General features: G+C 37.3%; 1 protein-coding gene, 1 long non-coding RNA gene and 1 pseudogene across 2 annotated transcripts; 2 read left to right on the forward strand and 1 right to left on the reverse strand.

The window, feature by feature from the left end:
- Positions 1–3,659: 3,659 nt before the first annotated feature.
- On the reverse strand, positions 3,660–8,091 carry LOC138312953 (uncharacterized). The gene is made up of 2 exons (XM_069253657.1): positions 4,521–8,091; positions 3,660–3,808 (listed from the first exon to the last, which is right to left on the reverse strand). The coding sequence occupies exon 1, from the start codon at positions 8,089–8,091 to the stop codon at positions 4,951–4,953; it is 3,141 nt and encodes a 1,046-aa protein (XP_069109758.1). The 3' UTR covers positions 3,660–3,808; positions 4,521–4,950.
- A 6,550-nt stretch (positions 8,092–14,641) lies between these two features.
- Positions 14,642–18,030, forward strand: LOC138312950 (uncharacterized). The gene is made up of 2 exons (XR_011207087.1): positions 14,642–17,409; positions 17,760–18,030. It is a non-coding gene; the product is annotated as an uncharacterized lncRNA (long non-coding RNA).
- Positions 18,031–19,994: 1,964 nt separating this feature from the next.
- On the forward strand, positions 19,995–25,758 carry LOC138312949 (uncharacterized; annotated as a pseudogene).
- The last annotated feature ends 9 nt before the right edge of the window (positions 25,759–25,767 follow it).

Here is a 25,767-nt window from a genome sequence, read left to right on the forward strand (position 1 = left end):
GATATGTATGGTGCTAGTGTTCTAGTACCTAGATATGTATGGTGCTCGTGTTCTAGTACCTAGATATGTATGGTGCTTGTGTTCTAGTACCTAGATATGTATTAGTGCTAGTGTTCTAGTTCCTAGATATGTATGGTGCTTGTGTTCTAGTACCTAGATATGTATGGTGCTAGTGTTCTAGTACCTACATATGTATGGTGCTTGTGTTCTAGTACCTAGATATGTACGGTGCTTGTGTTCTAGTACCTACATATGTATGGTGCTAGTGTTCTAGTACCTACATATGTATGGTACTTGTGTTCTAGTGCCTAAATATGTATGGTGCTAATGTTTTAGTACCTACATATGTATGGTGCTTGTGTTCTAGTACCTAAATATGTATGGTGCTAATGTTCTAGCACGTACATATGTATGGAGCTTGTGTTCTAGATAAGTATGGTGCTAGTGTTCTAGTACCTTGATATGTATGGTGCTTGTGTTCTAGTTCCATATGTGTATGGTGCTTGTGTTCTAGTACCCATATATGTATGGTGCTCGTGTTCTAGTACCTATATATGTATGTTGTAGTACCTAGATATGTATGGTGCTAGTGTTCTAGTACCTAAATATGTATGGTGCTTGTGTTCTAATACCCATCTATGTATGGTGCTCGTGTTCTAGTACCTAGATATGTATGTTGTAGTACCTAGATATGTATGGTGCTTGTGTTCAAGAACCTAGATATATATTGTGCTTGTGTTCTAGAACCTAGAAACGTATGGGGCTAGTGTTCTAGTACCTAGATATATAGGGTGCTTGTGTTCTAGTACCTAGATATGTATGGTGCTAGTGTTCTAGTACCTACATATGTATGGGGCTAGTGTTCTAGTACCTAGATATGTATGGTGCTAGTGTTCTAGTACCTTGATATGTATGGTGCTTGTGTTCTAGTTCCATATGTGTATGGTGCTTGTGTTCTAGTACCCATATATGTATGGTGCTCGTGTTCTAGTACCTAGATATGTATGTTGTAGTACCTAGATATGTATGGTGCTAGTGTTCTAGTACTTAAATATGTATGGTGCTTGTGTTCTAGTACCCATATATGTATGGTGCTCGTGTTCTAGTACCTAGATATGTATGTTATAGTACCTAGATATGTATGGTGCTTGTGTTCTAGTACCTATATAGGGATTGGATTTCGTTTTTATGTTAACCATGCTTGTATGGAGCAATTCCTCTAAGAATATATTCTATGGGGCACGTCGCCCCGGTCGGGATATTTTTCCCGTTTCTTTATACAATTGTTAATTTAAAAAAATGTTTGTATTATGTATAAATATAAAACATATATGCATTGTTCATATTTTTCCTAATTTCTATGAAAAACAACAATATACACGTAATGTTGCGTCAAAATGTAAACAAAGCCATGTGTTTCCTTAAAAAAGTAGCCCCTTTACGTTGCATAGAACATTTTCATACGCAAGTTCAAAGTTCAATGTTACCATGCAGTTATGGTAAACAAAATCGGCTAGTACTTGCGTATAGTGAACAAGCCTAGCAAGTTTAAATATATATGTATGGTGCATGTATTCTAGTACCTAGCCATATATGGTGCTTGTGTTCTAGAACCTAGATATGTATGGTGCTTGTGTTCCAGTACCCATATATGTATGGTGCATGTATTCTAGTACCTAGCCATGTATGGTGCTAATGTACCCAAATTGATACCAATACACTCAGATTTCTCTTATATGACATTTGTTGCTTGGTGTGCTTCACTTTTTTTCTGTTTTGTTTTCAAAAAGAGCATAAAAACTTTATTTTGATGCTTTGTTTTTGTTATTACAGTGCTTATTTTTACTGTTAAAACGATTAATAGCATGTGTCGAAATTTCTAGTTTTGTCACATGATGTGTACCCAAATTGATACCCAGCAAGAAAATTTTCATAAAATTAAGAAAAATCAATGTATATAGATTTTTGTAATCTTATTTTCTAAAGGGGATGCAGTTGTGTTTATTAAACTGAACTATACTGAATGTATCTTTGATATCATCACTGAGAAATGAGGTAAACTTTAACAACACAAATGTTTTAGGTAATTTTTTCAATTAGGGTATCAATTTGGGTACAGTATCAATTTGGGTACAATGACGTTAGAACCTAGATATGTATGGTGCTTGTGTTCCAGTACCCATATATGTATAGTGCATGTATTCTAGTACCTAGCCATGTATATGCTGCTTGTGTTCCAGTGTAGTACCTATGGAAGAGAAAAAAATCACTTGTAAGTTTATTGTGATATTTCAAAAGCTTATGACTGGGTCTGGCACAAAGGTGAACTTGTAAAATAACAATGGTATTTCAGGATATTTCTTGTTATGGTTGGAAAATTATCTTATTTTTCCGATAACAAAAAGTAATAACAATAATCCATTATCTGAAATAGGTATGATTAAGGCTGGAGTCCTTCAAGGCTCAATACTCGGTCCTCTTCTTTTTGTCATTTTTCTGAACAATATTGCTGAGCTTGAATCTTCTACATGTCTTTTTGCAGACGATAAAACTATTAAAATCCTCATCTTCATGCAGAGAAATTGAATATGTACTTAATAGCGATTTAGATAAGATAAACAGGTGGGCAAAAGCATCGCTTGCATCTTTTAATCCCAATAAGACTGAAGTTCATCTTATTTCAAACTTGAATTTCATTGATGAAGATTTAGATTTGATTTTTTGATGACATTTGTGTTGAAATGCCACATTGTGGCGTATTAACTATAAGTCTTAAAGGGAGGTTTCGCCCAACCAAATAAACATTTTTTTGTAAAATCCGATAAACGTAAGAAAAGATGAAAAAACATATCAAAAATACCTCAATTTAATTTCTTTATGCGTTTGAGATTGAATAAATGTGTCTTGAATACAAAATTGAAGGAAATCCTTGATTTATTACGGTGTCCGTCAGACAAAATAGTATGCAAATGAAGCTGCGATGGACTGTGTTGTCGAAGTTTCGCGCATGCGCATTGTTACGCACTAAAAGTAAACAAAATGGCTGCAGATCGAACGAAAGCGTGTAAGATAAAAAAAATATGTCTGAATCGGCAACAAAGTGGAGGAAATTATAATGGAATCGATAGCATCCTAGGATATCTATAGGGAATTAAATTCAGAGATGGCATGTAGCAATAGAAGAAACAGAAGCCACATCTCAAGCGGAACTTGCCCAGATCTGTTGGGACTCGTGTAACGGCGTTGCACGTGGTGAGTTAAATTTCAACACATGCCAGCGCATGTTTACATGGTACATAATGGCAAAAGGCAAATACATAATGAAGTTAAACAATTATGTCATTATGTATACTTTTTACTTAAGTGCTTAGAATCAACACTTAAGTGCGAAAAAACCTGACCATTATGTACATCAATTATGTACATATTTTAGCACTTAAGTACGAAAATGATGTACTTAAGTGTGAAAAAGAGACACTTTAGTGGACATAAAAGTTAATTAAGTTGTTAAAGTTATGTACTTAAGTACTTTTGGTATTTTATCCGGAAACGGCCTTCCATACTTAACAGCTGTTATCCCATGTTTGAACTGTAAACACGGCACGTGATCTTGCGCAGTACACTATTGTTCTGCCACAAGGATAACAGAAAAGTCCACAGAACGTGTCACCATCTTTATTCAGTATCTGGTACAGATATCCAAAAAGTTCCATTCAGTATCTGGTACAGATATCCAATGGTTCCATAGTTTGGTTGTAACTTATGTAATATAATGGCATGGAATGGAAAGTTACTGTAAAGGTGAAACCTACAATAAACAATAACACCGAATAAGCCTAAAAACCAATTATTACATAATATTGACTAGATAACCTACAGACACAACCTATGTCCTGTAAATGACTAGTTAGTGCATGTGTAGTCACACACATGCTTGTATACATGGCCAAATATTTCAATTATCTTATCCAAATACAAAAATTTACATGTACATGCATATTAGAGCAAATTAAAATCTAAACAAACTAACAGTACATATCCATTGAACCGACAAGATGTAAACATTACCACTTGAGTATACAGTGTAACACACATAGCTACAATGTAGCTATATGTGCGCAGCTATTTATAGAGCTAACAAATGTAAACAAACTTATATGACTATAGCATAGCCAGCCTACAGCTATTTATAGAACCAAAATATGTAAACAAACCTGACAGCAATACTTCAGTGTAACACATGAAATATCCTAGAACTATCGGGTGTTCTTACAACAACCTAAATTATATTTGTCAATCGACATACAAATACATATAAGTGGAATAAAACCTAACATGGTGTACGGCAAAGCAAGAGCTAGCCGATACGCACTTACACTCAACTTTTAAATTGACAGGTAACGCTAGACCTACACTGTACAGAATATCTATCTTAACCGAAAGCATAATAATTATGTGTCGCCATATGGGCTCATTGACACCATTTACAATTAAAGATAACTAATTAAGCAAAAACTTACAGAGTGTGACATCTCCTAATTCCTTAAATGTTACAGATATGAGGAGCCAAACAAGCGTGTTCCTCCATTTTCTTCAATGGAATTTTCCTATTTGACAAAACCACGAGGAGCCCAAAGTTGTCGATAAATTCAACCCAGGCCAAACTATCGATAACTAGATATGGCCAGAACACTCCCCGTCTGATGTCACATGTGACATCACTCTTACTAACAAAAATACATCACAACATACCTACTGCAATAACAAGCATATAGAAAAATAACTAGACTACTTGCCTACATTGGCCCAATGCACCAAAATGAATCAGATATATAAATATCCTGAATCAATTATAAATGTTCAAATTAATGTCATTCAATAAATCATACATTGACAGGACTGCTCAAAAGGCAGTACAAACCAGCAAGTCTGTCACAAATCGAAGAATGTTCAGGCATCATTTTCCGAGAACAACATCACAAAGTCTGCGATCGGTCGCGTATACGAAGAGCTTTCACCCTTTGAATTCACAACGCGAACTTCACATTTCCTAACTTTCTTGTCCTTGCTCGGAAAAAGTTTCGTGATGACACCAACTGGCCAATTGCATCGTGCAACGTTCGCGTCCTTTATCAGAACTAAGTCGTTGATTTGCGGATCAGGTTGTTCAGTTTTCCACTTCCTTCTGGGCTGTAACGTGTCTAGATAACGTGATCTCCACTGCTTCCAAAATATGTCAGAAAGAATTTGTACCTGTTTCCATTGTGAAGTGTACATCTCCTTAAGACTCAGGTTTGATGTGTGTTCAAGAGGTTCACCTTGTTTCTGAGTCAGTAATATACTAGGCGAAAGCACAAGCGGATCTTGCGCATCACTTTCCACTGCAACCAATGGTCTTGAGTTCATCACTGCAGCCACCTCATACATAAACGTGCACAGTACCTCGTGCGTTAGTTGTTTGAATGTTCGATTCGTCAACATGCTCTCCAATATTCTCCTCGCTATCCCAATAGGCCTTTCCCATATCCCACCCATATGGGAGGAATGAGGAGAGTTGAAACGCCATACAATACCCTGGCGTACTAGATGTTCCTTGAATAATGGATCCTCAACATGAATCACGTTCGCTTTCAATAGCGATGCAACACCAATGAAATTGGTCCCTCTGTCCGACCACAATATCTTCACAGGTCCTCGAATAGCGATTAAGCGAGTAAGTGCATTTATGAAACATGATGCACTCATATCCTCAATGACCTCAATGTGCGTTGCGCGTGTTGTCATGCATGTAAACATAACTGCCCATCTCTTGTTGTTGGCTGCCCCACCTCGCGTTTTCCTAGTTACAATTTCCCATGGGCCGAACACATCAACTCCAACGTTAGTGAACGGAGGTCCTGGAGTTAGCCTTTCTTCAGGTAAGTCCGCCATACGCTGGTTCATGAAAGGACCTCTGAGTTTCCTACAAGGTACACATTTGCCTATCACAGATGCAACAAGCCTTTTTGCTCCGACAACCCAAAAACCATTAGAGCGTAATGAGCCTTCCGTGAAGTGTCGTCCTTGATGAAAGGTTTGCTCATGATAGTGTTGAACAAGTAGTTTTGCGACGTGACACTTAGTGGGTATGATGAGTGGATTGACGGACTCTAATCCAACTTTGTCTCTTAAGTGGCGCATACGTCCTCCAAGCCGAAGAAGTCCTTTATCATCCAAATATGGAGAGAGGGTGAGTATGTGACTGTCTCTTGGTATGCGTTTTCCTTCCTTTAGTGCTCTAATTTCCTTTGAATAGACTTTTTCCTGTACTTTTGCGATCAAAAGGTCCTTTGCTGCCTTTAGTGTCTCAGGTGAGGTACTCTCCTTGCAGACATGCCATGTTGTATAACCACATTTGGTTTCTTTCCTAAAGGTTCTGACAATATGAATGAGGATGGCGTATGAGGTTACTAATCTCTTCCAAGACGAGTATGTTTCAAATACCTCAGAATCTGATCTGCCAGGTATGGATGATTCCAAATTCACTGATGTTGATTTCACTACAACTTCAGGTCTCACTTCCTTATCCTTGTCTGGGTCCTGTAAGTCAAAGTCACAATCCTCCTTGTCATTGGTATCATGTAAACTGTAGCTCGGTCCGAGTGAGTGCCATTTTTCTAATGCTGAGCCCACATCCTGTAAGGCCGGTCGAGTGGCCGCGTCAGCAGGGTTCATATCCGTTTGGATGTAGTTCCACTGATCTGGTTCAGAAAAGTCATGAATACGTGCCACTCTGTTGCTAACATAGGTGTAGAATCTCCGTGACCTATTGCATATGTAGCCTAACACTACTTTGCTGTCTGTAAAATATTGTATCATGGATGATGGTATGTCCAAATGTTCCGAAACACATTGACCTAGCTCCACGCCAAGTACTGCTCCACAAAGTTCAAGCCTAGGGATGCTATGTCCACTCTTTGGGGCTACTTTAGCTTTACCCATGATGAATCCCATATCTTTCCTGCTCTCCAAATCAGCTACCAAATAAGCCACAGCGGCTATGCCCTTTTCTGAGGCATCCGTGTAGACGTACACCATAGGGTTTTCCAACTTACTGAATGATGACTTAACAAACATCCTTGGGACCCGATATCCGTGCAACTGTCTGAGAGCTTTATTCCATGCATTCCATGGTTCTAAAAAATGTGAAGGCAGTTCATCATCCCAGTTAGCTCCCTTGGCACATACTTCTCTAAGAAGCATCTTTCCACTAACCGAGAAAGGAGCTAAAAAGCCTAATGGATCATATACCGAGTTCATAGCTGAAAGCAATCCACGCCTCGAGAAAGGTTTGTGTGTCTCCGGGGCTGAGAACTGAAAAACATCTGAATGTAGGTCCCATTTCAAACCGAGACTTTGCTGTTGAGGCAAGCTGTCTTCTTCAAGGTTGAGATCCTTAAGATCTTTGTTGAGGTCATCCTTAGGGAATTCATTCATGACCTCAATGTCATTTGAGGCGATCTTGTGCAGGCGTATGTCGCCCTCTTCTCTAAGCGCTTTCTGGGTTCTAGTAAGAAGACTAATGGCCTTCTCGCGTGTAGGAAGTGAGCTAAACGCGTCATCTACATAGAAGTCTCTGTGTACATGTTCTCTGACATCTTTGTCTGCATTCCTTACTGCGTGTCGCAATCCATATGTGGCCACCGCAGGTGAAGGCCGATTACCAAAAACATGGACTCTCATTTGGTACTCTACGAGAGGTAGGTCGGGTTTGTTTTCCTGGTACCAGAAAAAACGTAAGTATCTGCGATGATCTGGTGTGACCAGAAAGCGGTAAAACATTTGTTCGATGTCTGCACTGATGGCAAACTCATCACATCTGAATCGTAATAATACGCCAACTATGCTATTTGTCAAATTAGGTCCAGACAACAATGCTTCATTTAAGGACTTTCCTTCATACACTATGGACGAGTCAAAAACTCCACGAATTTGGTTTGGTTTCCGAGGATGATACACTCCAAACAAAGGCAAATACCACTTTTCCTTGTCTGTCTCCACGGCAACCTCAGCAGCTCCACTCTTGAAGACTTTGTCCATAAATTCCACCATATGTTGTCGTTTCAATACATTCTGTTGTAGACTCTTGTCAAATAATTTTTGCGCGGTGCAAAACTTGGTTCCTGTTGTTTGGAAGGGTACTCTTGGGCTCCCTAAAAGGCAAGGGGGCCATCCACTTTCCTGATGAATCCTTGGTCAAATCTGATTCCATTAATTTGACAAACTGGCGGTCGTCAGCTGAAAGACCAATCTTGTTGTCATCAGGAGTCTTATGGAAAATGTCATTGCACTTCCAACTGTCATTGTGTTCCAAAATGCTTCGCCTATTTTCACAAGCATTCATGAGTGTGCCTCTTCCATCGATGCCGACAGTGGTTTTGTAAACATGTAAGACATCAGGTTGGTGAAACTTCCCAAGGCATACTTTTCCAATAATCACCCAGCCTAATGAAAGTTCTTGCGCAAAAGGTTGACCTTTAGGCCCAATAATTTGATGTTTTACATGATGAGCTTCAGGCACATCACGGCCAATCAACATGTGAATTCCACAACTTGGATTCAGTGGCTGTAGAAAAGGTGCAATTTCCTTGAGGTGAGAATATCCATTCGCGACGTCTGGTGTGGGAATTTCATTCAAATTCTGTGGAATGTAGTTGCATTCTATCAAATCAGGCAAATCAATATGTTCCAATGTACTGACGGACTGAATAGATACCCCACTTACGCGTTGTCCAATCATCGAGGTACGACCTGAGCATGACTGTAAGGTGTACTCGATTGTCTCTCCAGTAATGCCTATCATGTTGCAAAGTTCAGGTGATATTAATGATCTGTTGCTCTGATCATCCAACAGCGCGTATACTTGTACTTTCCCCATAGACGAACTAGGTGCTAGCACGTCAACAAGCACAATTTTGCCGCATGACTGACCTTTGAACTCTTTCCGGCTTACAACGGTACGTATTGTAGAAACATGTATCTTAGCTTCCTCAGACTCCCCGCCATGAGACTTCACAGGTGTGTCGCAATGCATGACTGTCAAATGATTTTTCTTTTCACATTTTCCACATGACACCTGTATTGGACATTTGGATGACATATGGTCCGTAGAAGCCAAACATTTATAGCATACGCCCTTGCTCTTCAATATGGCACGGCGTTGTTCCCATGTCTTTGAACCGAATTCTTTGCACTCAGATAAAGCATGACCCGCATTATGTATGTAACATCTCACCTGTTTGTTTTTAGAGACCTCTGCTGATCCATCATGAATATCGGTCTTACGGCTGGACACAAACACTTTATCGTTCTTACGCCGATTGGAGGACTTGTCCTTTCCGTGTTTAGGCATATATTCCAAATCAAATGCTGGATCATTGCGTACTTCACACATATCATGAACAAATTCTACAAACACGGAGAAAGGTGGAAAAGGGACGCTATGCCTTTTTTTGTATCTCACAGCATGGGTAACCCACTTTTGTTGTAGACTGAAAGGTAGCTTGTTGACAATACAGTTAATCCCACGTGATGAGTCAAACAAAGCAAACTGCACCGAGAACCTTTGGTCTTCCTTTGCGGACAGAATCTCCTCTAGGAGGTCACTAAGGTCATATAGTTTCTTTGAATCCTTGTTCGTCAAAACTGGGAAATTTTCAAGTCTAGTTTTCAACGCAAACTCGATCATCTCTGGGCGACCGTACCTTTCTTCTAAACGTTCCCAAATCAATTTGATGGCACGTTCCGGATTCCTAGCATTAGAAGCGCGTAAACTCTGAGCGAAAATTGAGGAATCGGTTCCGAGATGTTTTACCAATAGGTCCAGATGTTCGAATGGGTTAACGTTCAACTCCTGGATGACACTAGAAAAACTGGCCCTCCATACATCAAAACATTGTGGCGTGTCGTTGAATTTGTAAAGTCGTTGGAGTAACATGTCCTTTTTTAACAGAAAAGATGTAAAGGCTTCTGCGTCAGACTTTACAGCAGGCTGTGTGGGATTGGGTACAAAAGGAGGTGCCTGAGGTGACAGATTAGATTGTCCTCTAATAAGCCCGGTACCATCAGTTTTACAAATATTTTTCTGTTGTAGTGGTAAACTCTCGACATACTGACGTGTCCTTTCCTGAACATCAATTACAGGTACACTAGAGTGTGAGAGAATGGAACCTCCAGACTTACGACTACTGACATTATCCTCCGACTCTAAATAAGCTGCCTCGGCCTCTGCTGCAGCAGCCTCCTTCTCCTCTGCAAGCAATAAGAGGTCAGCATCATATTCAGCCTTAATTCTGACCTTTTTAGCTTCAGCCAGCCGACCTTCTTCCTCCAAGGCTGCCATCTTTTTACGTAAAGCCGCCTCCTTCTTAGCAACTTGTACTCTTGCTTGTGCAGCCTCCGCCTTAGCACGTTTCCGTGAGGATCTACTGCTTTTATAGCTAGTTCCCTGACTCGATACATCATTCCCAGATGATTTAGAATCAACCTTTCTCTCTTCCAGAGATGGGTCTTTGGTTTCCACATTAGGGACCTCTTCCTTCTTACGAGTTGATTCTAGCGCTTCCCTAATGGATTCCATTACAGCTTCCATGTTTGTCACATGTTCCTGGTGTGCCTCAAGACTGTCCTTAGATCTCGTCCTTTGTAAATATCCCAGATATTCTTGTGATAAGGTTCTGTATTTATCTCTTAAAGTTGTGAGTTTCGTGGTCCATAAAGCTGTCCTATTTATGTCTATTGTATCTAAATCCGCAATAGTTTTCTGGATTTCATGGCTGATTGATTGTGTATTTTTTACGTAGTGTGTGTGTTTGTCTTAATGTAGAGTTCCTGAGCCTTAGGGCTGAGTTCCCTGATCCTTTGTCCTTCCAGCTGCTCATCTGTGCCTCGTTGATCCATTTTTCCTGTTACAGGTTCCATATTGAAGTTGTGTACTCTGTTTTCACTGTTCTGCCACAAGGATAACAGAAAAGTCCACAGAACGTGTCACCATCTTTATTCAGTATCTGGTACAGATATCCAAAAAGTTCCATTCAGTATCTGGTACAGATATCCAATGGTTCCATAGTTTGGTTGTAACTTATGTAATATAATGGCATGGAATGGAAAGTTACTGTAAAGGTGAAACCTACAATAAACAATAACACCGAATAAGCCTAAAAACCAATTATTACATAATATTGACTAGATAACCTACAGACACAACCTATGTCCTGTAAATGACTAGTTAGTGCATGTGTAGTCACACACATGCTTGTATACATGGCCAAATATTTCAATTATCTTATCCAAATACAAAAATTTACATGTACATGCATATTAGAGCAAATTAAAATCTAAACAAACTAACAGTACATATCCATTGAACCGACAAGATGTAAACATTACCACTTGAGTATACAGTGTAACACACATAGCTACGATGTAGCTATATGTGCGCAGCTATTTATAGAGCTAACAAATGTAAACAAACTTATATGACTATAGCATAGCCAGCCTACAGCTATTTATAGAACCAAAATATGTAAACAAACCTGACAGCAATACTTCAGTGTAACACATGAAATATCCTAGAACTATCGGGTGTTCTTACAACAACCTAAATTATATTTGTCAATCGACATACAAATACATATAAGTGGAATAAAACCTAACATGGTGTACGGCAAAGCAAGAGCTAGCCGATACGCACTTACACTCAACTTTTAAATTGACAGGTAACGCTAGACCTACACTGTACAGAATATCTATCTTAACCGAAAGCATAATAATTATGTGTCGCCATATGGGCTCATTGACACCATTTACAATTCCTAAAAAAACTAGATATGGCCAGAACAACTATAATCCAATTTTAATCATACTATGATATTCAATTTATTTAGCTGACCATTCTAATTTCAATGAAAAACAAAATAATTGAATTATAAATCAGACTGCAATTTTTAAAAATGTCAAATAAAAAAAACCGATGGAGACTTTTTAAATCAGGAGTCACTTTCCGCCATTCTTCCACTATCGCCCCATTGTAACACGGTACGTCTGCACCTTAGACTAAAAACTGAGATTGTATCAGAATTTACATTGCCATTCTATACTTTTTATGTCTAAATAAGTTTGTTACTTTATTAAAATTAGCTGAATTAAATTACCAGTGCACAAGATCATGTGCCGCGCAAGTAGTCGCAAAACCTGCCTATATTATTAGGCTTTTTAAATTTATTTTATTTTTTATTTTTAAATTTAAAAAGCCTAATAATATAGGCAGGTTTAGCGGACTACTGCGCAAGATCATGTTCCTTTCCTGTATGGCTACTGTAGTCGCGTTGCAACAGTAACTGATATAATAATATACAGCGCCATGACAAAAGTATTTGCGATTTTCCAAGATGGCGGACGTCATTTCATTAAGCATCGCTGATGGAAAACGTTATATAAACAACATTAAAATAATTGCACTTACCTAGTATTTTGTGAGGTGACCTTTGGACTTGATAACTGCCAACAAACGGCGAGGTATTGAATTTATAAAGATCTGACGTATTGCAGAGTGAATGAAACCCATATATCGGAAATCGCTAGAAACAGCTGGTCTGCAGATCCGATTTTCCGGGCGTTGTTTTGCAAAGTGCTTTTGATTCTAAGCCACAAATTTTCAATAATATTAATGTCTGGTGATTGTGCAGGCCATATAATGGTTGGTATATTATTTTGCAGCTTAAATTCGTTTGTAACATGTGCCCGATGTACGGAGGCATTGTCGTCTTGGAATCTATATATTTTGTCGGCGAAATGCTGAGCGATAACAGGCCAAAGATTGTCATCTAGTATATTTATGTATTTCTGGGCATTTATATTTCCATCAACTTTACAAAGAGTTCCTACACCATAATATGTGATGCATCCCCACACCATAACAGATATCCGGCGCTGACGGGGAGGGCACATGCACTCTGGTAGAAAAGATTCACAGGCTGTTCTCCACACATATACACGGTGATTATCACCTATTACAACCTGACTTTCATCAGAAAATATTATAGTTTTCCAATATTGTTCCACACTAAGTCGTCTTTTTTCTAAACACCAGCTTAAACGTTTTTTACGATTTACTTCCGAAACAGCCATCTTTTTTCTGACAACTCTGCGCTTCAAATCCTTTTTATGAAGAAATCTTTGAACAGTTCGACTATTTATTGTATTTTGTACATCCAATCTTTCATTTAATTCATTAGTTATTTCCGTCAATACTTTGCCTCTGTTTGTTTTTGTGTAACGAAAAAGCCATGTTGTCTCTCGTTGACAACTTAGACGGCCTACCTGTTCTTGCTTTGTTTTCCAGAGTTCCCCTTTCCAAATACCTTTTCCATATGGATCTAATCATAGATTCTGGTATTCCTGTTGCCTTCACCAACTCTGAAGTTTTATGTCCGTATGACTTCATTTCTATTATAACTTTTTTCATATCAGACGAAACTTCCGCCGATTTCCTCCCCATCTTTACGTGGCTTTGTTTACGTTGGTATTTTAGTAAGCTGACGTCTGTCTTTGACAAATGACATCAGTTACGTCATCTGCGACGTCATATAAAAAAATTAGCCAAAAATATACATTTCTGTACGAGTTATACCCCTTTAATCGCCCGAAGCGCACAGCGGCAGAGCCGCCATTTTAAAAAATCGCGAATACTTTTGTCATGGTGCTGTAGTTGTCAAATTTTCGAGGCAATCTATCCCCTTATCAAAATCAAACAAAAAGAGTATGGACAATGTATTCACAAAAATAAACAATAACACACAGAGGCAATAACATTGATATACCAATATAGTATCTGGGCTTACACTAACTTTCCAGTTTGCTTAGCAAAAGTTGCGAAAGTTATTTTTTTCTCTTTAGCAAATATGAATTTCATTTAGCAAATTGTGAAAAACATTAAATAACTAAGGAGCATCAAATAATGTTTTTATGCATCAAGTGAAAAGTACACACATACAAAAGATCTTGATCGTTCATTAAATCATACTCCGTCGTGCGTATTGTTACTTTACATCCTTCAACATTAAAATATACAGTAAAACCCCTATAACTTGAACAGCAGGGGACCAGGTCAATAGTTTGAGGAATACGGGGTATTTGACTCATTTGAGGTTGGTCACAATCAACAGTCAAAATGTCCGGTCTCAAACTATGACAAACAATGCACGACAATGACATTTCAATTACCCTATCTTTCAACATTTTGGATTTCTTTATTTAAGTGTTTTATTGATAGCAATATCAAGTTGCAAAAAAATGTATAACATAAATTTAGCGTTTGAAAAAGCTAATGAGAAAGCCCTAAATCATTCACAGCAGAGTAAGCGATCGTCATCTAGGTCAATGCAGAATCCATATTGGTCAACAAGGAGTACATTTTATATTATTTTATTATCATAAATCATTTATAACATTTAAAAAATATATACTCACAATAAAGTTATTAACCAGCATATTTACGGACATAAGAAATGATATTTATAGATGTCTATTTAGTAAAAGCGTAACGTTGGGTTGTATGAGTTTACAAGTAAAGTTACAAAATACAATTTACGAGATACGGAACGCACTGATAAAATGTACTTTGCATATATCGTTTGATATCATTTACATCTTACGATAAATAACATTGTGTTAGCTTGTCGAATGAAACCAACAAAGAAATTTAAAAAAAATAAACTTTTATAATTAGGCGGACGTCAGCAATATCTTCCGCCTCTTTTGTCATTTCACATTATGTGTACTTTCTATTTACCAAGATCAAAAACTTCCGTATTTTCATATTTACAGCTAAGATTCTTACGAGAGAAAGATCAATAACTTAATGCCTTTTCTGAAATATTCAAATAAAGTTAGCATCAAACAATGACTTGCGATTGTGTAGGTAGGTAATAATGACACCGTTAATGTCTTAATTACCTAAAGGCTCGACACACCAACTGTATAAACACAAGATCGTGAGCAATTATTCATGTCGGTCTGTGCAGTCAGGTGTGACACAGGTAAAAAAATCTCAAGGGCTGAACACCTGTTCGACGAATACATGGGTAAATACTATGTATTTGATGAAACAGGTACATAATTCTGTTCCAGGAATAAGGGGTATCCGACGAATAGCTGTTCGAGCTATCCAGGGTTTTGTTGAATAGATTATATACGGAGACGGTCGGGACTGTACGACCAGATTGACGAATAGGGGGTATTCGAGGAATCAGGGTTTGAGTTAGAGGGGTTTTACTCTATGTATATGGTACTGTACAGTAACTGTATCAACTGTTTTAGACTTGCTATGAAAGTAATGTGACTGAAAAAACTATGTTTGAAGCTTGTGTCTGCGAAACTTAAGCATTTTTTGCGAATTAGGATGAATTTATTTCAGCAATTAGCCAGATTGATTCGTTATTAACGAAAATGCATTTGTCTCGTGATAGGATCTATAGTCTCCTCGCCTTCGGCTCGGGCACTATTCCATCCCTCAACAATACTATGAGGCAATAGTGCCCTCTCAACCAGGCCATAATAAATAAATAGTTCAATGAAAGTCTTGAGCAATTTACTAAAACTTGGAAGGTTAATGTAACCTGAATGCAGATAATTCAAAACTCAATTTATTTCCATGAACTCTACAAATTCTATCATAGAAGCATATAATTATATTTCAATACTGAGGCTTATGATCGTTTAAAACCAAGATATATTTTGTCTGATTCAGCTTAAAAATGTTAGATACAATGTAGAAGACTAATTAAGGAAAGACATTTGGCGATCAAATTAAATAAAGACTTGTAATTCACTCCAATATAGGATGCATCTAGGATATGATACCTTTCAATAGATGTGTGAAAGGAGCCGGTCAATGTGGTTTGTATTAATGTACATATGGTCCCTGTCACTCAATTGACATAGCATGATTCTTTGACTCATTCAATAAGAGCCATGAATTTTCAGGGTACCCATCAGGAATGGTGTGTAATTTCCCTTATTCTAAATATGTTTCGTTCTGGAGCATAGTATGTATCCTTGTTGATTAGAGATCATTTTTTGGCGAGGGTCACCTCGCCATTGTGATCGTGGTTGCAAAATTCTCTTACAGTCAATTTCCTCAATATGATTGGCTTAGAAATTGCTCGCAGATACTAGCGCTCCTAGCCGCAGTGTATTCAACAACTTTGATTTTACCGGGAATTTTAAATAGCAAATTTTGAATATGAAAGTTACTGAAATAAGCGTATCTGTAACGTTGAAATAGGAATAGTATATTACGGCTTTCATATCCTTACTATATACACTATCCAAAAGATCTTCTGTTCGAAAATGTTCACATGAATTGTTTACAAAGTATCTAGACTTTTCGTCCCCAAAATTGTGTTTACAATGAATGACGACGTTTCGTCCCAAAAATGCTTCGCTCCGAAGCTGGTTCCCCCCAGACGTTTACTCCCTATTAGTGACAGTTATCCCGCAACGGAAACAAATGATATCGATACTTGACCTCGAACATCAAAATTGATACCATAACGAATTTTGTGATTTGAATCAAATTTGTCTCGGAGCAAATACATTTCATGGCGAAATGGAGATGCATTTATCACGGCTGTGTTCAGGATGACATGGACGTAAAACTACAATTGAAGAAAGACAACTCTAACAAAATTTTGGACAAACTTGGTCTACTGATAAAATAGCACGTGACAGACGGTGAACATTTTGTAAGTATCCAAGGTGGCGTTATCTTAAAACTAACAGCAGTTAATAAGGTATGAATATTTATCATATCCATAATTATCGATAATTTCATAAGCACATGTATAAATATTGGATTATATCTATATATATACTAAAGCACGTTCAGAGATTACCACTAAACCATACTTTTAAAACATTTTAGTTATTTTCACCACAGGAGCTTGCCGTTCTGATCATATACATACAGCTTATTCATTAAACTAGGTAATACGAAGTAAATTTTTGGCCGAATGACATAAATCATATATGGAATGTTCATATAACTCGAAGTGATATTTTTGGACTACTAGATCGACGAAAATGCCGATTCCTTTTTCATAATTCTTCCGTAAAACGGCACTTAAAAAGCTGTTTCAATCTGTAACAAATGTAGAGAAAACTGTTAATTGTTTAGCAATTATCCTGAGTTATATTTTACCAAAAAGCATCAGAGATTAGCAATTAAAACTTACATAAACATATTTCCGACTCTCACTTGCATTGTGTGATCACTCGAGCGGAACTAATCTCTACCACCTGGCACAGTCTTACAAATGCATTCGCACAAAAGCCCACATGATCACTGTTTTTACTGCGATTACATCTTATGTAAGTTTTTTTTAAACTTTTTACTCAACAAAATAGACTTTACGCTTTTCATGATCAGCACCATCATTTTCTGTATAACTTATTAATTGACCGCTGTACCCATGCATACGTGTGTAAATTTATACTTTTTTGTGCACATTATATAACAAATGCTATATTACAATCAATTTATGAAGGACGAAACTCTTACATGTAAGAACAGGAGGACTGAAGAACAGCGGTAATTAAACTTCAATAATATTTCCTCTATGCTGGTATTGCTATTTATGATTAAAATGTTTAATTATATGATATTAGCCTTTTCAGTAATTACTCTGTTAATACATTTATTGTTTCCTTATGTTTTATAGAATGTCAGCATGCATGTATCATTTCAACTGGAAACAGTCTAGGAGAAGAATTGTGTGAACAAAAAGAAATAATTTTCAAATGTGGAAGCTTAATATTGTAATCATTTTCAATCCGAAAATAATTACTATAATCATCTTCAAATTCCTTATTGTGAATTTAACTGTAATATGATTTAAGCATATACCTGATATTTGTTTATATTCTATGACATGTACATGCTTGAAATGAAATGAATAAATAAATAAAAGATTATTTTAATTTAAAACACAATATGACTTTAGCTGTTTATATTTTTTGTCAAAAACATATTAAGCTTATCGTTAATAACACACTAATCATCACCTTCGAGACAATTTAATGAAAATCAATTAAACATTAATTTGTATCTCACAGGTCCTCTTATGTTTTCCCTGCCTTGACTATCAATGTTCCCTGATCACTCTGAAAGTAATGATTTTACTTTTTTTTTTCGGTCACCACATGAACTGCCTTTAAATCAATCACACCAATGAGACATACATTTACTGCATTCATTATAACACTGCAAGGCAATTCGGCAAGATCAGCGAACATTGTTGTTTGATTTACCTTGAATATCTACATGCACAGTATGGTACCGTAACAGGAGAGGAGAAAATGTAGCGGCCAGACCGGGATTCGATCCCGGGACTCTCCGAACACTAGCCGAGTGCTCTACCGACTGAACTACCTGGTCATCGATAATTGACCCAGTCCAGTCCCGCTACACTCCTCCCTCCTTTTTTGAAGACATACAAGACCCTTTCAAACACCACAACCGTTGGTTATTTAGTTGGGTGCCAATTCTGTAACAGGAGAGAAGAAAATGTAGTTCTTCCGACTGAGCTACCTAATCACCGATAATCAACCCAGTCTGATCCCGCTACAAATATTTATCTGGTTATTTTATCTCCCTTCCTATTTTCTATAAAAGTGGTAGTTTCTGCTCCTGCTTAGCGCTCAGCATAACGGTGTGTGGGACGACTGGTTTGCTCGTTGTCAGTATAATGTGACCGGGTGGGATGTGTTGCCTGGTGCCTTCGGCGGCATGCTTCAGTGATATAGCAGTCTTTCAAAACACGCACCTCGCACGACATACACGCAACACACCGCATACATGGGAGGCCGTCCTTACATGACCATAGCTGTTAATAGGACATCAATTAATCAAACAAACAATCCTATTTTCAATCTACCTTTATGACTTAGAATCTTACGTGGTGGAAAAGAATATTTTGTCTTACAAATCTTGACAAATTATGCACACTGTGATTGTTGCAAGCTAAACTACGTATCCGCTAGCTGATTGCTGTTGATTGTTAATGATCTCAAACACACTAATTACTTATTGTGCCAATTTAAGTAAATATATTCTACTCTTTTCAAATATTCTTGATTACTATTCATGTGTAATATCTCAAAACATTGACATGTGCACGGAGTACGGCGAACCAGACCGCCCATGTTTTGGACATCTGCTAGATATTTCAGTTTCAGGTTACGGTCGCCAATAAAAGAAAACAAACACAATGCGGTTTTCATATGTTATTTCTTCTAGATACAACACTTTTTGTGCAAGTTGTCAAGCATTTATGGGGAATATTTTGCATTGAAATTGTCGCCTTCATACATCGGTTTTTGGGACTCCCTGGACATTGTTTTTCCCCATTTTTTTTGATGCGCAAAATATATTGATAGTAGATTTTTTAAGCATTTTCAGCCCTAAAAAGTACCTGCGCAAATTATACCAGTTTTTACGGTATATGATATTGGAATGTATCCCAAACTTTTTATCATATTATTTGCCAAAAACACTGTTATGATATCAGAAATATCTGATGGTCTACAACAAATGTTAGATGAATTTTAACAATATTGCATAACATGGAAATTAGAACTTAATATCAGAAAGATAAAAATTGTGATATTCTCAAGACGTAAATCGGTACAACAACACCAGTTGATGTTATGGAATACAGAATTAGATTTATAAGAATTGTTTACATATCTAGGTACAGAAAATAATGTTAATGGTAGCATTTTTAAAGAAAGGGAAAAAACCTGCTGAACAAACAATTAAATCGGTGTTTGCTATTTATAAGAAATAAAGGAATGTATCTCTTCCTGTTCATCTTAAACTGAAAATATTTGATTCACTTGTAATGACAGTTTTATTATACTCATCAGAGGTATGGGGATTTGAAAATAAAAAAAAATGTAGAAAAATTCATTTGTAATTTTGTAAAACAATCCTGAAGTTAAGAAAGTGTACAAACAATTTCATGGTCTATGGTGAGCTAACAAGTTATCCGGTTTGAATTGAAGTTCGGATACAATGTATATCAATCAACTTGCTGTTTTACAAAAGAATAATTACAAAACTTGTTAAAAGTAGACCAATTGACCAATTTATTCAAAAATCACATGGTGATATTGATAAGTCTTCTAGAGGACAGACATATTCTATATTTAAGACATTTTGGCATAGAAAAGTATGCCTCTTGTCTTTCTCTGCTGCAAAACAATACTTGTTAACTGATACTGTGGTCCCAGGAACTTGATGGCAATAGCTATATATAGTCATTAAGAATGGATATTTTCATTAACATCAAATTAACAAGGAAAATGCTAAAGGTGTTATAAAATCATTTGACATATAACATCATAGGAAATATTAGAATGGGCTTCAAAGATTTTAGTATGTGTCTCTTATTTTACACCTTGGTGTCCAAGGAATCCTCAAAAGTCCAAACTGGAAGGAACACCAGCCAAATTTATTTCTTATTGTACAAAACTACAGTAGTATTGACCTTAGAAATATATTCCTCCTATCATCAAGACCGAGCCATTTAGTACTTTCAGTACTTTGATTAAAATATTTTGTGTGTGTTATTTTACACAATTTTAAACAGGAGAGGGGGCGGAATGGTATACTGGAATTGGGTTGTCCGTCTATCAGTCTGTCTGTCTGTAGACACTTTATCTGGCGAATTACAAAACTACTGGACTGATTTTGATAAAATTTGGTACACAGAACCCTGGCATAAAGGACAGTTGAGTAAACCATATATTCTGCTATGTCCCCTATTGTCAGATCGCCAGCTGTCCATCAAACCGCACATGACTTTACAGTTTATGTTGTGTATGCTATGATGCTAGCACCAAACCCTTAGTGGCGTACCTACCGAAGGACAGGCAAGAGGCAGCAGAGATCGATGGTATGTTACATTTTTAGCCCACCATCATCAGATGGTGGGCTATTCAAATCGCCCTGCGTCCGTGGTCCGTCGTCCGCCGTCCGTCGTCCGTCGTCCGTCCGTAAACAATGCTTGTTATCACTATTTCTTAAAAACTGCTGCAGGGATTTTGTTCAAACTTCACATGGAGGGTCCCCTTGGTCCATATTTGTGCCATACAGATTTTGAGTCTGATCGGAAAAACAAGATGGCCGCCAGGCAGCCATCTTTGATTTTGGCAGTTGAAGTTTGTTATCGATATTTCTTGAGAACTATTGAAGGGATTTTGTTCAAACTTCACATGGAGGTTACCCTTGGTCCCTAGTTGTGCCATACAGATTTTGAGGTTGATCGGAAAAACAAGATGGCCACCAGGCAGCCATCTTTGATTTTGGCAGTTGAAGTTTGTTATCGATATTTCTTGAGAACTACTGAAGGAATTTTGTTCAAACTTCACATGGAGGTTACCCTTGGTCCCTAGTTGTGCCATACAGATTTTGAGGTTGATCGGAAAAACAAGATGGCCGCCAGGCAGCCATCTTTGATTTTGGCAGTTGAAGTTTGTTATCGATATTTCTTGAGAACTACTGAAGGAATTTTGTTCAAACTTCACATGGAGGTTACCCTTGGTCCCTATTTGTACCATACAGATTTTGAGGCTGATAGGAAAAACAAGATGGCCGCCAGGCGCCCATCTTGGATTTTGATAGTTAAGGTTTGATATCCCCATTTCTCAAAAAGTGCTGAAGGGATCTTTCTCAAATCTAATATGTAGGTTCCCCTAGGGCCCTTGTTGTGCATATTGCATTTTTGGACCAATCGGTGAACAAGATGGCCACCAGGCAGCCATCTTGGATTTTGTTATTCAAAGTTTGTTATCGCTATTTCTCAGAAAGTACTGAAGGGATCTGTCTCAAAATTCATATGTAGGTTCCCCTAGGGCCCTAATTGTGCATATTGTGATTTTGGACCGATCGGTCAACAAAATTGCTGCCAGGCAGCCATCTTGGATTTTATATTCAAAGTTTGTTATCGCTACTTCTCAGAAAGTATTGAATGGATCTTTCTCAAATTTCACATGTAGGTTCCCCTAGGGCCCTAGTTGTGCATATTGTGATTTGGGACCGATTGATCAACAAGATGGCCGCCAAGGAGTCATCTTGGATTTTGATAGTTGAAGTTTGTTACCGCTATTTCTCAAAAGGTACTGAAGCGATCTGTCTCAAATTTTATATGTAGTATGTTTGAAAAAGTTTAAAAAGTAGAGAAAAGATCCATCTTTCCTTTGTCAGATATAGATCATTCTTTGGTTGGCGCCAAGATCCCTCTGGGATCTCTTGTAGTTATTATGATTGGTATATTTACTAGTATTTAAATTAAATCATGTTGTTCATTCTGTTAAATTTAGCCCAGTCAATATATATGTATACACTTTCTACAGCTGTAAATAACTAAAATAGATAACAGAGCCAAATCATTATATTGCAAGTCCAATATGTTGGTACCAGAAAATTATTTAAAGTTTTAAAAACTAGCTCTTAGATAAACTACCAGACTTGTCAAACAAAGGTATAAATATTAACACTTCTATGATATATTTTCTATACAGCCTACATATTGCAAAGAGCATATTTTTAAAGGGTTTGATAATTTTATACATCAATTACCATGTTGATACTAATGTTTATTTACAATGTTGATACTAACAGTAATCTACCATTTTGATAATCAATTCAATAACCATTTGACTGTCATTTATATGTTGATAGCATGTTAACTTGGCCTGCTCCATCTCCATGCATTCAGCCTGACCCTGCCATTCCATCCATGATACTGTGCTGTGGTGATGTGGAACAGAACCCAGGCCCTGACTTTAAGGTAGTATCAGCATGAAATGTTCAAGTTCATCAAATAAATTGATGAATTCTAGTTACCATAAATCATATACAAATATATATATAAATTTTGGAGTTTATAATAAACAGAGATTAAACAACAGTTCTTTGGTTTTGGATTTAGTTAACAAGATAGTTAGGATGGGACTGGGGCTGGCCAAGTAGTTTAGGTTTTCTGACATATTCTCTATAGCCCCTCCGCCTCTAGGCTTTGAATTTAAATCACTTGTGGGTCAGTTGTCAGGTAGATTTATAGATTGTTGAATTTGTTATTTAAATAAGGATGACTGATTTTAGCTCACCTGGCCCAAAGGGCCGGTGAGCTTTTGCCATGGCGCGGCGTCCGTCGTCCGTCGTCCGTCCTTCGTCCGGCCGTCAACATTTCATTTAAATCGCTACTTGTCATAAAGTACTGCATGGATTGCAACAAAATTTGGCCAGAAACTTCCTAGGGGAAGGGGGATCAGATTTTGCATAAATGGTGACCCTGACCCCCCTGGGGCAGGAGAGGCAGGGCCCAATAGGGGTAATAGAGGTAAATCATATAAATCGCTACTTGTCCTAGAGTTCTGCATGGATTGCAACCAAATTTGGCCAGAAACATCCTTTGGGGAAGGGGAACAGAACTTTTATAAATTTTGACTCTGACCTCCCGGGGGCAGGAGGGGCGGGGCCCAATAGGGGAAATAAAGGAAAATCCTATAAATCGCTACTTGTCCTAGAGTTCTGCATGGATTGCAACCAAATTTGGCCAGAAACATCTTTTGGGGAAGGGGAACAGAACTTTTATAAATTTTGACTCTGACCTCCCGGGGGCAGGAGGGGCGGGGCCCAATAGGGGAAATAGAGGTAAATCATATAAATCGCTACCTGTCCCAGAGTTCTGCATTGATTGTAACCAAATTTGGCCAGAAACATCCTTGGGGTTAACAGAATTCGTATAAATTTTGGCTTTGATCCCCTGGAGCAGAAAGAGTGGGGCCCAATAGGGGAATTAGAGGTAAATATTCAAATTCCTTCAGAAAAGAAACAATGAACTTGTATTCAGAACATTACTTGGCATTACAAACCAGGTGAGCGATACAGGCCCTCTGGGCCTCTTGTTTTTTCTTTCAGTTTTTCCATGAGATGTGTGCAGCGTCAGCAACGCTATACATACACATCCTTGTGTGAGCTGGCGTGTCGCATCACTTCAATTCATGTGGTTGATATTGTGTGCCTGGGATGGTTGTGTGTTTGGTGTTCATCAAGCTGGTGCTAGAGAGATGGAGACCCACATGCTTCGACATATATATGGTAAGTTCCCCAAAGTGATAAATACATGTGCATTGTATTGAGGGAAATGATAGTTGTTGTAATTTGAATCTAGTTGGCATTATATTTTACATCTTTTCAGGTTGTTTTTAATGTAACGTTATAATTATTTCTTTTACACTAAAAATATATATCACAAACATTAATTAAGGAATAGATGTTTATTTTGTTGAGGTTATGAGGGTATAATGATAATGGAGCACGTGTAAATTATGTAACCCCGGCAAAGCCGGGTTACATAAAATTCACACGGGCTCCATTATCATTATACCCCCATAACCTCAACAAAATAAACATCTATTCCTTATATTTACAGTTTTTCAAGTAAATGAATATTATTTTTTCCGGCGTCAGTTGGATATTTTTCATTAAAATACCAATATTTTTTCTCTCCTGTCATCGTCAACGAATTCGATTGAACAGCTGATTGGAATCGAGTCATTCATATGTTCCCGCCATAAGTTGGGTCATGACTCCAGGTTGCTACACCATCGACTATTCACGTAACAATAGAATCGCTGCGCGTGTTGTGCTAACATTATACACTGATAATGATAATACTAGAAAGCATGGTTATTGAGTCCATGTCAGTGCAAACTGTAAATATATATCAATACAAGTGCCAATTATGCTTTATTTTATTTGATATTTGTGTAAGAGCTACATGTTGATTCATACTTACGAAGTCATACTATCTATATAACCTGTTTGAGATATTTAAGTCTTTTCATTAATTTGCTTACTGGTATTAAGCAGGTTAAGATGCATGTGAAGTGAGGTTTCACCACATTTTATCTATCTTAATGTCACTGAAAGATAACTTGTCTCTATTTGTTTATAGCATAGTAAATAATGGTATATTTTTTCTCTCCCAGACACACATCTTCATTACGTTTGATGAGTGATGTGAGGCATTGCCTTGGGGCTATGCTGATGATTCTACAGATTTGAGGCTCTGTCCGCCTGCCTTGGTTAGTGTGTATTGAATGTAAATCTGAGTTTAATGTTTTGATATTGTTTGCTAACATTTACTCAAAATTATACACCAATTAAGGGAGTTATGATGCAAAAAATTGAAATACCAATAAAACCTTATGGAGATCCATTTAAAAGTTGTGTAAAAATATTATTAAATTATTTTTGCCTATATACATATATTTTCATTGAATTAATACACTGAAGTTGAATTTTCTCATGTAACCGCATGTTTATATATATTTTGTAGGGTATTGAAAACTCTATTTTGCATTGTGATTTCGTACTTGATATACAGTTTATTTGGTCATGACAATTTTTTTTCTTTTTATCTACAGAGATGCAACTTTGATCTTTTGCTCCTGGATGAGACTTTTGACATTCGGAAGAGATACACTGTAATAGACCACCACATGTACCTCTTTCATCTTCGAAGGGATCATCCAGAACAGTATTTTGAAAAAGTTGAAAGCTTCATCGCAAGGCAGCCACGCGGGAAATGGATATTTAATGGTAAAAGTTTTATTATAGCTGTCAATCAATATCAAGCAAAACCTGATTCTTCTACC

Source organism: Argopecten irradians, unplaced genomic scaffold (genome assembly GCF_041381155.1).
Source record: "Argopecten irradians isolate NY unplaced genomic scaffold, Ai_NY scaffold_0537, whole genome shotgun sequence".
Classification (NCBI taxonomy): domain Eukaryota; kingdom Metazoa; phylum Mollusca; class Bivalvia; order Pectinida; family Pectinidae; genus Argopecten; species Argopecten irradians.

Bases quoted from the DNA above. Each gene is read 5' to 3' on its own strand.
- LOC138312953 (XM_069253657.1), bottom strand. From the start codon at position 8,091: ATGGTGGAATTTATGGACAAAGTCTTCAAGAGTGGAGCTGCTGAGGTT.